The sequence below is a fragment of the Pseudochaenichthys georgianus genome, chromosome 21 (assembly GCF_902827115.2).
Source record: "Pseudochaenichthys georgianus chromosome 21, fPseGeo1.2, whole genome shotgun sequence".
NCBI lineage: Eukaryota > Metazoa > Chordata > Actinopteri > Perciformes > Channichthyidae > Pseudochaenichthys > Pseudochaenichthys georgianus.
This window is the reverse complement of record NC_047523.1, coordinates 28216278-28231526: the sequence shown is the minus strand read 5'-3', so window position 1 is coordinate 28231526 and position 15249 is coordinate 28216278. Positions and strand designations below refer to the sequence as shown.

At 44.3% G+C, this 15249-nt stretch overlaps 1 protein-coding gene across 1 annotated transcript; it reads right to left on the bottom strand.

Moving 5' to 3' along the window:
• Positions 1-890: 890 nt before the first annotated feature.
• On the bottom strand, positions 891-15046 carry prkra (protein kinase, interferon-inducible double stranded RNA dependent activator). The gene is made up of 8 exons (XM_034110374.2): positions 14833-15046; positions 12962-13137; positions 5329-5410; positions 4649-4727; positions 4044-4161; positions 3872-3966; positions 3600-3762; positions 891-2199 (listed from the first exon to the last, which is right to left on the bottom strand). Exons 1-8 carry the CDS (start codon positions 14883-14885, stop codon positions 2042-2044), a joined length of 924 nt encoding a protein of 307 aa, XP_033966265.1. The 5' UTR covers positions 14886-15046; the 3' UTR covers positions 891-2041.
• Positions 15047-15249: the final 203 nt, after the last annotated feature.

Here is a 15249-nt window from a genome sequence, read left to right as displayed (position 1 = left end):
AAAAGTGCAATTTTAACAAAGTACATATCTTTCCATGAACACTGTACACTGCTGCTACATAGTGCTTGTTCTAATAAAACTGTAAAACTCAGAAGATGGCGAGTGTGGTTTATCATAGATCCCATGGAAGTCAATTCATTTTAACGTTATCTTATAAAGCTGTTGTGAGGCGGCCAACATCATTAGGGTTAAGAAGTTACATATCATTGTCACACACTTTCCAACAATTTGTCGTAAAAGGGCAAACCAAGCATCTGTTATCAATGAATGTAACGCCACTTTTGAATGTTGGGATTATTTTTGATTGACGTCAAATACATTACAATTATTGTACCAATGTGTTTTCTAAATTGGTCAATATTTCTATAGAAAACTGGGCAAGTCCAGAATTGTCTTTAAAAGAAACCAGACTTAAAGGTCCCCTATTAACGATTTTTCAAGAATATATTATCGATCTAAGATATATAAAAAACATGTCTCTGAAGTGTTTGGCTCCAAATACCAAGCAGATCACCCATTGTAGCGTCCCATAATCCCCTCTGTTTCAGCCCTGTTTCAAAAGTGCTGATTCTGTGTCTGTCGCTTTAAATGCAAATGAGCTGCTGCTGGCCACGCCCCTCTGTGAAGTGTTTAGTTAAATACATACACAATGGTGCTCCAGGAGATTCAGGTGATAAGGCTGGCTACCATGGTTGAACATTGTGACATCACAAAGTGGCCAAAATCAGCCCATGTTTTTAAATGGATCAGGAAAAAAAGAGAGAATAATTTTTCCTGAAACTTTCCGAATCTCTTAACACAGAGTATATGAATGAAATAAGACGTGAACAAGTGGATATTGCATAATAGGTGACCATTAAAAATCACTCCGCTGACACTTGTTAACATTTAGTGTTTGGGTTTATTTTCTGTTTTCATGTTGTTGCTGCTCCGCACCAGGGATACTTCCATACAACAGTCAGTAAATGCATTTAATATATCACAAATAGTTTGAGGCACACTGCAAAAAATGGCAACAGGATGGTAATATGAAGTAATGTGTTATATCCATTTAAGAGTTAACCAGATACAGACAGCGAGGCTTGCACTGTAGATTGCATACTGACAGCGGAGTGTAAGTAGGAAATAACAAACATTTGTAAACCAAAATGAATACCCTTTTTTTTTTTATATAACACAAGTCAAAATAATCTCAATTCGTCTTCATGTTTGAGTTTAACAGAAAGGCAAATATCTCTGAAGCAATATGAACGTTTGAGATCTTCTATTGGCTCAATGCAGATCAATATATTGCTACAGGGAAAAACTGTAATAAAAAAATAATTTAAGACAAATGCAACCTAAATATATCTGCATCCTCACAAACAAAGAGGCAAAAACAACACAGCTTGATAATTACAGCTTGAAAACAGGATAGTTTACCCCAAAATCAAAAACACATAGTTTTCCTCTTAACTGAAGCGCCATCTGCAGAAGGAAGCGTACTGTGATGTTAGCAGGAGCAGCCAGTACAACTACTACTAATACAACTACTCACAACAGAGTCTGGAGAAATCGGTGCTGTGGAGTATTCCAGATATATTTATTATAACAATCTTTAACTCACAACAAGATGTTCTAGATTGATAAATAGCACAAAAAAAGGTACGAGGTAAAAAGTGCATCTTTGATTTTGGGGTGAACTGCCACTTACAACTAAACAAAAAGTTAAAGAACAAGTGCTTTATATTATTCCTACTTAAATAACACGTGTACATTATCCTAAATGCAGTACGTTAGACATCTCAAGTAAAACTCTTCAACTTGAAGACAACATTTGATTTGTGTTTGTTTCTTAATGTTGATCCCATTTGTCTCCTCACAAATACTGCTCTACCAGATTCAAGTCTGAACGTCCAGTTATTCGGGTCCCGATCTTCTTTGTGATACACATAATTATAAAAATATAGCTTGACTTCATCCACGGCAGGAAGACTAGTGTGAAGGATGATGGATGATCAGCTGATGTGTGACAGGTGAAGCAGGAGCAGACGTGGCAGTGTTACTTGCTGGTGGCCATGATCTTGATGTACTGCAGGGCGCTGTGTGCGGCGTCGTTGTGAGCATTGCTACAGGAGATGCCGGTGCCGTGGCACACGGTGACCGGGGAGGTGGAGATCTCTGCTAGACACTGGTACTGCCCGTTCACCGTCAGCTCATCTGAGGAATACACCAACAACAGGCTTTACAACATGACCTAAAGCAGGGGTGTCAGACTCAAATACACAGTGGGCCAAAATAAAAAAATGTGTACTAGTCGAGGGCCGGACTGGTTCAAAGTGTATTGCAAAACGTATTGAAATTAACTTATTGCACATATTAAACCTGGAACTAACAAAGCTTCAATTATTGCCTATAAAAACAACATTAAACATTAAATAATCAGTTGCATTCATTTCTTATGGCTCTATCTGCAGCTTCATTTCTTATGATCACATTTTTCCACAGGCCAACAACAGCTTCAAAAAAACTATTTCCCTCAAAGAACAAACCAAACATGCCTTGTTGTCTCAAGAAAGAAAGTGCAGAAGGAAACATCCATTGGAACTCAGTGTGCTGCTCTGTGATGCTAGTTCAAGCAGATACTTGGCATCTCATCTTGGCTGCAAGTTCATCAATGTTTGGGCTCAGGCTCTGAGCTGAGGAGATCCTCAGGATTGAGTGAAGGTGTGCGTGCAATATACCGGCGGGCCAGATCTAATAGTAATTAAAAATTATCCTGCGGGCCGAAATTAAATCCACCAAGGGCCTGATTTGGCCCCCGGGGCTTGAGTTTGACACATGTGACCTAAAGACTAAATACAGTGTGTGGGCATTTTCCATTCAGCTCATTTGACTTCCTCCAGCCCATGACAGTACTTATGTTCAGCAACACCGATTAAAAGTATTTATAATCCTTATATTATCTTTCTATAGTTGTTAAGATTATCAGTGCGTTGTTATCCAAAACAGTTTGTTATTTTATCTCATTTATTTATCAGGTATCAGAGCTGTGGTAGGTTATTGCTTATTTGATCCCAACATTCCCAGCAGCGTCACATTAAAAGCAAAGGCGCCGTCAAAAAAGGAATGTCTTTGTATCAAAATGTCTGCAAAGAAATTGAAAAAGCTTAAGTCAAAACTGTTTTTTTTTGCTTTACATTTAAAGCGAATGGACAATTCTGCATGTCACGCTGCATTGTTTTGTAAAGCAGGCTCACGCACTCTTACTATTTTAGTTGAACATTTGGGGTATTTGGGAGATCCCAACATGTTCTCCACAGAATTGGTTAAAATAAATCCTACTATATCTTCCTGTACCTGAAAAGACCAGACTCACCGGCTGCAATTTAAAACAAAACTGATCCATCTGTTCTACTGTAGTTTCAGTCATCTGTTCTAGTTTCAGTCATAAGCTCATTTCAACTGTCTACTGGTGTTTTACTATCAGCAGATCTATAACAATAACTAGAGCCGCAGTCAAACGGCGCCCAGTGTTTTCTTTAGTGAGAGGAGCTTAGAGGAAGGCCCTCTGTATCTTAGCAACCCCAGCAACACTACTGCAGTGTGTGTTTTCTTACCAATGTCAAAGTATGTGACCTCAAAGCCCTGCTCCTTGGACAGCTCCAGCATCAGCTGAATATAATCTGTGTTGGGAATGCTCAGCGGGTTTCTCCTAAGTGAAGTTATGTTCTCCGCCGACGAGTTCCTTAAGTTCTCAAATCGGACACTTGGTTTAGGAGTCTGGAAAATAAAATATAACACAAATGAACGCCAATTATCACCAAGAACATTTGCTAAGAAAAGTTGCCTCCAGTGGTCACTTTGCAAAGGGGAGACATACTTGACATACCCATGTGATTTCAGAACAGCCCGACAGACCTTGAAGCTTTGACACCATTTTCTCTGCAGCTGTCTTTTTCGCCACCTTCTTTGAATTCCCTACAGCTGTCGAAACACGACACGAGGTTAGATTATGAACAACAACAACACAAAATGTTGAAATGTTGAAATGACACCCCTACCTTTCTCTGACAGGGACTCCATTCGACACGTAACAGTGAACTCTCTCTTGTGTGGCGGGCCAGCCTCCATTAATACGGTGTAATCAGGAAGACGCCATCCTCTCTGCAGCGCCAACTCCTGAAGGAGAGACACATGTAATGACGAGAGGGAAATCTGAGTTAGAGTTTATATAATGTATTGTTTTTTACATTTAACTCAATCGGTTGTTTTTGTAGCAATAGAGGTGACTTCTAGGAAGTGTATTATGAAATGCCTTGTGATTGTACTGAGAACCAATATTCACAAAGAAAGAAATACAAAAAAGGGAAAATGGAGAAAGATGTGGGAGAAAGAAAAATACAGTTGTTATAGTTAAGGATATATTGCTATTGCTGCATGCCCCTTTCAGTTACAGTTTAATAAACAAACAAGATATTTAATCTCTGGAAGTAAATACGTATATGAAGCTTTGACTACTTTTGTTTTTTACTATTCAACCTGGAAATAAGTATACACACTAATTTGCAAATTGCAATAGCTAATAACGCACGCACGCACGCGCACACGCACACACACACACACACACACACACACACACACACACACACACACAGCTGTGATTCACCTGCAGTATCCCCACTGAGTTGGGGTGGTTGTTGGTTTCTGATACGACACCGTTACTCTCAGACTTCACGGGAACCTTCCTGTTTGAAAAATGCCGTCAAAGTGATTCCCACAGTGGTTACAGATCAACAGGATGTCAGTCAATCAATCAATCAATCAATCAATCAATCAATCAACAATGTTTATTTATATAGCCCAATATCACAAATGTTACATTTGTCTCAGTGGTCTTCACAGTTTGTACAAAATATCAGTATGACAATACGACACCCTCTGTCCTTAGACCCTCACATCGTACAAGGAAAACTTCCGGAGAAAACCCAGTTTAAAGGGAAAAATGGGAGAAACCTCAGGGAGAGCAACAGAGGAGGGATCCCTCTCCCAGGACGAGGAGAAAATGTCAGTTAAACAATTTCATTTATGTATTTATTTAGTTCAAGTTTTAGCATAATGTTATTTTCATTAAATCTCCTGCAACTAATTATTTTATTATCAACTGATATAATACATTATTTAAGTCTAACTCCAACTCATAAAGCCAAAAGAACGCAGTTTACTACCATAGAAGATTCATTCATTCATTTGACAGAAATTGTATTTCAAAAACGAAATTTAAGTATTAATCGATCAATATTCGCTGCTAATCAGTTTTATTTCTGTAACACTTCCAGCTCTACTCACACTGCTCCAGCGTCTATCTGCAGAATATTGAGAGCCGCCTCTGCCGCCTGGTGTTTAGCAGCCTTTTTACTGGGACCTTGACCTGAAACAAAATACAATTACAAACACAAAAGTAAGTCTGGTGTCCTGTAATACGGCCAGTAAAGGTTAACCTGGGAGGCTACTGGAGAGGACATATGGGCATAGAGGGACAAAAATGTCCCATTTCAAAAGCATGCTGTTTTTTGTTGATTAAAAACTAGATTATTTCTCATCACTCATTTCTCTTTTAAAATCTGTCCAGGGACTACAGATGAAAAATATCCTCTTGGCTAACTCTGGCACGTTTACAGAAATGTTCATTAATGTGCACTGTCCCTGTTAAATAAATGAATAAATAAATAAATTTAAAAAAACAATCACCTCAACACTGACAGCTTTGGAATTGTTTCTCATCCTCTCTCTTAACCTGCTCTGTTCTTTCCCTGAAGTCAAATACCTTAGTTTTAAAACAAACAAGGTAAATAGAGGTTCTATTTCGTCCCGACTGACCGCCAGAGGCGGTGCTTTAAGCACTGGATATGTCCATCGCGCGCATGCGCAGCTCGAGTACCAATAACAACAAAGTCACCTGTGACCCACGTGACACCGGCTATATCAGCAGCTGGCCGCGTGCAGCTTCGCGACTGCAGTCGGAGCTACAGGTTGTTAACCCCCTAAACGCACCAGGAGCGTCTGCGCCGCGCTGCGGCTGCGCTGCGGCTGCGCCACGCTGCGACCTCCTCCTGCGACCTAACACACCTGCTTCTGCTTCATAAACAATACTGACATCCCTGTGCTCCTCCGAGTCTGGGGGTCCGGGGATGTGAGGACAGCGCGAGGATACTAACAGGGAGGCTGCTTTACTTCATAAAGGAAATGGCGGTCAATATTAACAACACAGGAGCTAAAACGCTTAATAACCTTCATTACGTGTTAGAGAAAGAACATAAGAAATTTGACAAAGATGAGGCTGTTAAACGGGCAGCGGATCTGCTGTGTGGAGAGAGAGAGAGAGAGAGAGAGAGAGAGAGAGAGAGAGAGAGAGAGAGAGAGAGAGAGAGAGAGAGAGAGAGAGAGAGAGAGACGCTGAGCTGATACGGAGCATAGAGAGAGCTGCAGTCCGCGGGGCTCGGGGGCTCGGCCTCGCCTCCTGTCCTCACAACTCTTATTAATCCCGGTACCGGACAATTGTTATTTGTTCCTACTCGGAACCGAGTTTTGCTTCCCAACCCTGCCACTGTGCTACACTTACCACCCCGCTCCGCCCCGCCCCGTTAACTGTACAGAAAGCGGCGAGATGCATTTCCTTAAGAATCGACAAGCAGAACTGAAACTACATTTCTAAACGAACAATGGCGGACACGTACAATTTGCGAATGAGTTCTGCCTTTTGTAAACTGAATGTATCAATAATTTGTCAATAAATCAGGCCGAAAAACGTCACTTGTCCGCCGGACAAGTGAATTGAAAGATCTACTTGTCCGATATTGTAAATAACACGTCCCGGACGGTGGGACGTGTACTTTTTCGCACACTAAAATAAAGATATTGCTGCTGCCTGAGTGCTGAACATAAAAAATAGAATTGTTGCAGCTTTATAATAACAAAATGTAAACTTTGCAATAGCACCTGTCCACGGTGACAGGACACCCAACTACTGTACAACAACACCAACCTGTTTGTTACAGGGAGGAATGCACTTAAGTTACTTAAAATACCTCACCACAGTGCTGAATATAAAAACAAAACAGTCACCGCTTTAGAATAATAATATAAAAAAAAGCCTAGCCGGCTAGCACCCAGTTCAACTACTGCACTTAAAGGTTCTTGTACTGAAAAAAACATAAACTTAAACAAAGTGCTAGACTCCACTGAGTAGTAATGTCACTGAATCAAAAGGATTAACTTAAATACTGCAGTCAGTACTGAATATAAAAACGGAACGGAACATAAAGTTACAGCTTCAGAATAAATGTAAATAAAGCATAGCTGCCTAGCTACTAGCACAGTCCATCTACTTTTTTCGGCACAAGCACAACTTCCCTCTCACTCTCGCCAGAGTCGCCACCGGGATTTTCATCGGTGTTGTTGTCATTGTCCTCGACCTCCTCGTCACTCATTTCGGTGTCACTCATTTCTGTTTTTCCTGTACTACTAGTCGCTCTCGTCACTCTTTGCTAATCAGTGCTAATGCTAACGCTTCTGTAAACATACTGCCGGCTCCTGCCCTCACGTGCTGCAGTCTGTGAGTGTTGCCAGGTATACTTATTATAAGCCACATTGGGCTTATCTTTCTGTAAAGTTGCTTGGTAGTAAGTAATAATGGTTGTTGCGGTTGTGAGCTTGTAGACCCAACATATATAGGTTTAAAGTGCTCATGTTCTTTTGCGCTTGTTTTCATAGACCTGGTTGCTTATTCCTTCCGCAAAAACTGGCAACACTAGTGGCTGCAGCGTTAACACTGCATGAGAGGAGGAGAGACAGACAGAACACTACCATTTGGATGCGATCATGGTACTTTAATGTTAAATGTATAGAGCATATTTGCTTTACATTGTTTAAGTATGATTGACATTGCAAGTTGGTATTATTCAGATGCAAAATAATTAAAAAATGTAAAAAAATCCACACAAAAAAAATCAGCTTGACGTCATAGGATTGCCGTAATTTAGAAATGAGATCGCATAGGTGTCTGAATCGAGATCACGATCTTTTTTCGATTAATCGTGCAGCACTACTATATCAACAGCCCCACCAAAAATATTTTCCACCAGCCGCCACTGCCATAGTTAATACTGTAACTACGGTTCTAAGCCATGTAAGTGCCATCCGACCTCTGCAACTCATTCAGAATGCAGCGGCTCGTCTGGTCTTCAACCTTCCTAAATTTTCCCACACCACGCCGCTCCCTTCATTGGCTTCCGGTAACTGCTAGAATTCAGTTCAAGACACTGGTACTTGCTTACCATGCTGCGAATGGATCTGGCCCTTCCTACATCCAGGACATGGTTAAACTGTACACCCCAGTGCGTGCTCTACGCTCTGCATCAGCCAAACGACTCGCTGCACCCTCGCTGCGAGGGGGACCCAAGTTCCCATCAGCAAAAACATGTGGGTTTGCTATCCTGGCTCCAAAATGGTGGAATGAGCTCCCCATTGAAATCAGGACCGCAGAAAGCTTACACACCTTCCGGCGCAGACTGAAAACTCATCTCTTTCGACTCCACCTCGAGCGATAGAATTACTAACAAAGAACTGCTAACAGAGCACTTATATACTAATAAAGGACTGGCTTATCTATAGCCAGTTGAGTAGCACTTGAAATACTTGGCTCTATGAAACCTGATGTACTTTATGATTCTGTTTTCTTCAAGGTTGTGTCTTCCTGGTCGAATGTACTTATTGTAAGTCGCTTTGGATAAAAGCGTCAGCTAAATGCAATGTAATGTAATGTAAGTACTGGCCATAGTTACTACTGTAACTACGGTTCCAAGCCGTGCAAGTACTGGCCAGAGTTACTACGGCTCTATGCTGCGTAAGTACTGGCCATAGTTACGACTGTAACTACGGTCTAAGCCGTGTAAGTACTGGCCATAGTTACTACTGTAACTACGGTTATATGCCGTGTGAGCCCTAGCCATGGTTACTGCTGTAACTACGGCTCTATGCTGTTCTCTTCTTTAGAAGCTAGTTATCTGGTCTTAAACATGTGTGTTATTTGACTTGATCTCGCTTGATCGTTAGCAGCAGCCGCTCGGCTAACGTCTTGCGTATACTGTTAAGCTTCTTTATTTTACCCAGCTAGGTGAAGGCAGTGCTCTCGCTCCCGCTCCCTCTACCGGTAATGCGGATGTAGCTACATCCCTTTTTCTGTTCGGCGAGTAGTAGCACCGCTCTACTCTTCCCGTTCAGCAGGTAGCTGGTGAAGGCTGTGTTCCCGCACCCGCTCCCGGTTACGCTGCATCTGGCATTCGTCTCCAGCTCAACCAGTGAAGGCAGTGTTCTCGCCCCCGCTCCTGGTAGACGCGGAACTGCCTTGTTTATCCGTCAAGCAGGTAGCTGGTGAAGGCTGTGTTCCCGCACCCGCTCCCGGTTACGCTGCATCTGGCATTCGTCTCTAACTCAACCAGTGAAGGTAGTGTTCTCGCCCCCGCTCCTGGTAGACGCGGAACTGCCCTGTTATCCCGTTAAGCAGGTAGCTGGTGAAGGCTGTGTTCCCGCACCCGCTCCCGGTTATGCTGCATCTGGCATTCGTCTCTAACTCAGCCGGCAGTGTTCTCGCCCCCGCTCCTGGTAGACGCTGAACTGCTGTGTTTATTAATCCAGCGAGGTGAAGGCAGTGCTCTCGCTCCCGCTCCCTCTGACGGTAACGTGGGTGTAATTACATCCCTCTTTCTGTTCGGCGAGTAGCAGCAACGCTCTACTCTTTCCATTAAGCAGGTAGCTGGTGAAGGCTGTGTTCCCGCACCCGCTCCCGGCTACGCTGCATCTGGCTACCTACAAAATGGTTCATTCATGTAGCGCCTGTATGGCTTCTCTTGAGTGGGGACGAAATTCGAGCATCTGCGGGAGGTTCTCACGGTAAACGCCTGCATGAGCTGTAGCTGCATGCCTCGGGCGCTCAGAGTGGCTAGAATCACTGAGGTGGAACGTCTGGCAGCAGCCAACAGACACCTTTCCTTGTCACATCCTCCTCCAGATCAATTCGGCCGTTCCCGGCACTTGAGGGAGCGATGGCTATGTGTGCTCCCCCCAATAGAAGGACTAGAAACGTCTGTCCTCTAAAGTGGATCGGCTAGCTGCCGATAGGGGCATGATGAAGTCGCCTCTTGGCCCTACAGCCTGGGCCCGGTATGGGGGCTGCTAGCGGGCCGCCTGTCCCCCCCCTCCTTCGGTTGGCGCCCCTCCTTCGGTTGGCGCACCTCTGTATGAGGACGCCTTGTCGCTGGTACAGACTCGTCGCCAGGTATCGCTGGCCCAGTCACCACTAACTGAGGCATGTAGGAGAGTCCTCCGTAGCGTACCAGTCGAGCCAGGGGAGCTGTTTAGGTCAGCTGCCCTGGAGGCACTGGAGCGTGCCGCCCAAGCTAGGCAGACCAGGCAGCAGCACTCGGGTCTTCGCAGACCTGTGTCCACTCCCAGCAGGCCCAGGGGCTGCTCTAGCAGCCACACTCAGCCGCCGGATTACAGGGGTGTTCTGCAGAGGTCTTAGCGGCCCACTCAACCGCCTCCCAATGACTTTCGTGCCCCAGGTCGCCCGCCTTTCAGGCGGCCTCGTGCCCCAGAGCCTTACCGGAGCCCCCCAAGAGGCTCCAGGGTCCGGGGGGCTGGGCCCTGAAATCCCGGGGGGGGTCGTCGGCTGCTTTCCCAGCAGCAGCTCAGTTACTGGGCAGTCTGTACTTCCGTCCCTTGGGTGGTTTTCACCTTAACCCAGGGGTACGGACCGCAGCTCCGGCCCCTAGCCTTCGGCTGGGTCTAATTGACAGTCGTCAGCCCGGCAGGGGCCCTAGCTCTGGGCCAAGAGTTGTCCGTCCTTCTGTCCAAGGACGCAATCAAGCCAGTAAGACCCTCTGCTTAGCCCAGGGGGTTCTACTCGGCGTACTTTCTCGTGAGCAAGAAAGTCGGCGGATTTCGCCCGATCTTGGACCTCAGAGGAATCAACAGATTCCTGAAGGTGCTGCCATTCTATATGCTGACCACAGCATATGCACAGGTGGAGTGGTTCTCAACCGTGGACTTGAGGGATGCCTACTTCCACGTGGGCCGGGCAAGAGGGTGCCTTATATTCAGTTCCTCCGGCCCTTGGGCAGACTGGCAGCTGCCTCGGCCGCTGGGCCCTTAGGCCCGCTGTCGTTGCGCCCCATGCAGATGTGGCTGAACAGCCTTCACTTGGACGCCAAGTGGCACAGGCACAGGGAAGTCAGGGTGTCGCAGCATTGCCTCCACTCTCTGTCACGCTGGAGGGGCCTATCTCCTGGTAGGCGTGCCCATGGGCGCCATCCCATCCCGCCAGGAGACCATCACCATAGGTGCATGTCTCTCAGGGTGGGGTGCAGTGCGGCAGGGCAGGACCGTTCAGGGTCAGCGGTCTGCCCAGGAGAGTGCGCGCCAGGTCAACGTGCTAGAGCTTCGGGCTGTGCAGCTTGCACTCACGCACTTTCTACCCCAACTGGGGGGCAAGAATGTGTGTGTTCCTTGAGGACAGCATGTACGTCGTTGCTTAGACAACAGTCCCTTCTAGATAGTGGACGTTCTCACTCCACTCTGAATTTATGTGGCTGCGATTTCTGCCCGACATGTTCGGGTTGACGGCGCCACGGCGGGGTGCCACAGGTCGGTGTCCCTCTTTATGAGAGGGGCTTTACGGCAGTGTTCCCCTAGCAACCCGAGGGCTCCGGCTTGGGACCTGCCCCTGCTGCCGGATGCCCTATCATCTCCTCCCTTCGAGCCCCTGGCCCAGGTGGGGCTTAGGTGACTGCCTACGAAGGCAGCATTTCTGCTTGCCATAGCCTCAGGGAAGCGAGTCGGGGAGTTGCATGTCCTCTCCATAAACAATACATGCCCGAGGTGAGACTCTCAGGCGTTGCCCTTTGGGCAAATGTGGCATTCCCGCCCGGGGTCCTTCCACAAACCCACTTCAATCAGCCTGCCCAGCTGGCACGCTTTGACATTCAGGAGACCATCTGCGTCGTGGGCGTCTTCTGGCGCCTTCTGCCACATTCTCCAGTTGTCATCAGGTCAATGTCGCCACTCCCCATTCTTTGGGCGTGGTCCTTTTGCCGAGCTCCGCTGCTTCCAGTGGTGAGCAAGGGCTTGAATTCTTCATGACATTGTTGGTATAAGTCATCCAGTGCTTAAAGCACCGCCTCTGGCGGTCAGTAGGGACGAAATAGAACGATAGTTACGGCTGTAACTACGGTTCTATGAGTCCCGGATGACCGCCAGAGTTCCCTGTCACTCAGAATTATTGTGTGCTCGCGAGAAGATTCTGGGAACAGATCCTCTGACGACACCGGCTGATATAGCCGGTGTCACGTGGGTCACAGGTGACTTTGTTGTTATTGGTACTCAAGCTGCGCATGCGCGCGATGGACATATCCAGTGCTTGAAGCACCGCCTCTGGCGGTCATCCGGGACTCATAGAACCGTAGTTACAGCCGTAACTATCGATTTATTTGAAAGAATACTGCAGCAACCGCCACGCCTGCAAACAAAGATAACGCATTGCTGGAGTGCTCTTTCTGAATTTTAGTCATAGGATTTTTAACTCAAATAAAAACACCTTGCCCAAATGCATGTTCCTTTTCTTAGCTTCAAATATATTTCAAGAGTTTTATTTTGTAAAACAATTGTGTCAATCATTGTTTACTTCATTATAATTACTAAGTTGTTTCACTTGAAGATTCTTGAATAATAATCCTGCATCTTTCTGTCATTCATTTCGTATCTGAATGCACGTGAATCTGTGTTTGTTCTATGGGGAAATGGAGAGGAGCAGTAACAACAGTCAGTGTGTGTTGTATGTTTATTCTTCCTTGGCTGCTGTCACTTGAGACTTGAAGAAGGCTCAGGTGACAGGCAGCTTGAAGCCCAGCAGGAGGCGGGACAGTACCTGTGCAGAACACATCTCCAATCTTCACACTGAAGACAAAGCTTGGCTGGTGAGCCTCCCCTTCAGCCTTCTCCATCACGTACACAGGGAGGTTACCACTCTTGGTGCCATATTCATGCAGGATCTGAATAGGTGTTTTCTTGGGGTTGGTCCTCTGCGATTCATCTGAATTCAAGCTGTTGAACAAGCATCCAAAAACAGTGTTAGAAAAATATCACTCGTCACCGGCTTGAGATTCAATATCAGGCAGGATACATGTATTTATTATCCTTGCAAGAATGGAAGTAGTCTCCCTAGGGGCTGTGTCATCATGCTATTGTATGTAAAACACAGTGTCTCATGAGCTTCTTCTATGTAATCATACATCCGGTTACGTCCACAGCAACGTAGGGCCTTTGTGACCATGATGTGCTACTCTGTGAGCAGGGTTGTTCTACTCTTCCAATATCAAACCCTCACTCATTCAGGAAACCATTCTTCAATGTTTTGGTGTGAATGTTGTGGTAACAATATCAAAAGCAGGTTGACAGTGTATGACATTTCATTGTAATTATGTTTCTCCACACAGCAAGCAAAAGTGTCATTGAAATCATAAAATATATCATCATCATCATCATCATCATCATAGTCAGGGATACAACGTATTGCTGAGCCATCTGAGCCCTTTGTTCTCCTCTTCGATATATAAGTAAAAACTAATACATTTTCAAGTTTGTGAGGGCTTTATTCCTTTTGTGATAGTGCAAAAAAGGGATATTTCATTGTTGTACACAAAACTCCAGATCAAAAACTACTATAAGGGTTGTTCAAATCTGGCTCTTTCTGTGCCTCAGAGACAATCTTCTTAAAACAATGTTTCAGCTTCATAAAACCTTTATTCTATTCGAGGGAAAATGTGTATTATATTGATATTTAAAATGCTAATTTTAACTGTCAGCTAGTTAGTTAAAACATATATAGCCAATACCAATAGCTAAGGCTGGAACATTATGCCATATTACTCTGCCTAACCAGGGTCTTTACATTACAAAAACTCGACATGTTAAGGTTAAGGTTAGTTAATTTATAAAGCACATTTCAGACAAAAAGGCAATTTAAAGTGCTTTAAATAGGCAATAACCAATAAGTATTAAAAAACTAAATATATTGAAGAAAAAGACAATTCATAAAGGAGATATAAATGAGTTAAAACATAGACTTTGTAAATATAATACTGCTAGAAGTTCTGAATTGCAATGAATGGTCATAGTTCTAGTCATAGTTAAATGACCACATGTGAGGGTTTTGGCTAACAATGTAATAGTACCTGGATAAGAGGGTTTGTCCATCACACGTACGAGCTAGTCTCATCAGTGAGGACGTAGAGGCAAAATGCCCGGATGTGTTGCTCTCTTTTGTAACGTTAGACGTTGACGCAGGTCCTGTCATTCAATTAAACATCTTTTTTATCTGATGCTTACAGAGAGTCTCTGAAGGACACATTTGGAGCTTTAAATATACAAAATATAATTAAAGAATGGCTGCCTTTTGATGGCAAAAAAAAACAAACAGAAAAGCATTAAGACCTCTAGTCGTAACCAAGATACCCTTCAACATACAGCTAACTTTAACAACTGTTCTGCTAAAAACAGCTTGCAACATGTTTTTCAGTTGTCTAAAATGTATGACCTAACATGTATTGGTAATGTTAGGTCAATATTTCACTGTGACTGAGAAACTTGACAGCGTTCATTCAATCATTACTAGCTAACGTTGTGTATCATTATTACAAGACTTTGCGACAGTAGAACCGGTTAGCGGTAGCATTGCCAGCATTGTGTCATTAATGTAAAGCAAACGTTAAACAATTAGTAATTAATAAATCAACAAACCTCGTGTCTGCGCTGGTTATCCCTGCTGGTGATGTATATCCTTCTTGAGACATGTTTATAAATGTCTGTCCTTTTGTGTGAGAAAATGAATAAAGTCTCAGACACGAATTTGAGATGTTTTTCAGGGCATCAATTTGTGTTATTATGAAGATGTGATTGTGAAGATGCTAGCAGTTATTCATGGTAGCGGCCGGGTAAAACCATCATGTCAACATCCGGGTCACCAGCGGGTCACCTGACACCAATGAGAGGAGAGAGATGTTCAGCGCCCCCTGCTGGTGATGGTGCCTTTGCACTTTGCAATAGAACATAATTCTTAATTAATGGTTATAAAAGTTCAGCTATATTTTACTGGATTAAAGTAAATGTTTCAGAAAAAGTGGATTTCTTATTAGCATAAAAGGTGATTCAAGCATT

Bases quoted from the DNA above. Each gene is read 5' to 3' on its own strand.
- prkra (XM_034110374.2), bottom strand. From the start codon at position 14,885: ATGTCTCAAGAAGGATATACATCACCAGCAGGGATAACCAGCGCAGAC. The intron at 3,763-3,871 runs GTATGTCAAGTA...TTTATTTTCCAG, and splicing joins GCTGTTCTGAAATCACATGG to ACTCCTAAACCAAGTGTCCG. The intron at 2,200-3,599 runs GTAAGAAAACAC...TGTATTCCTCAG, and splicing joins GGTCACATACTTTGACATTG to ATGAGCTGACGGTGAACGGG.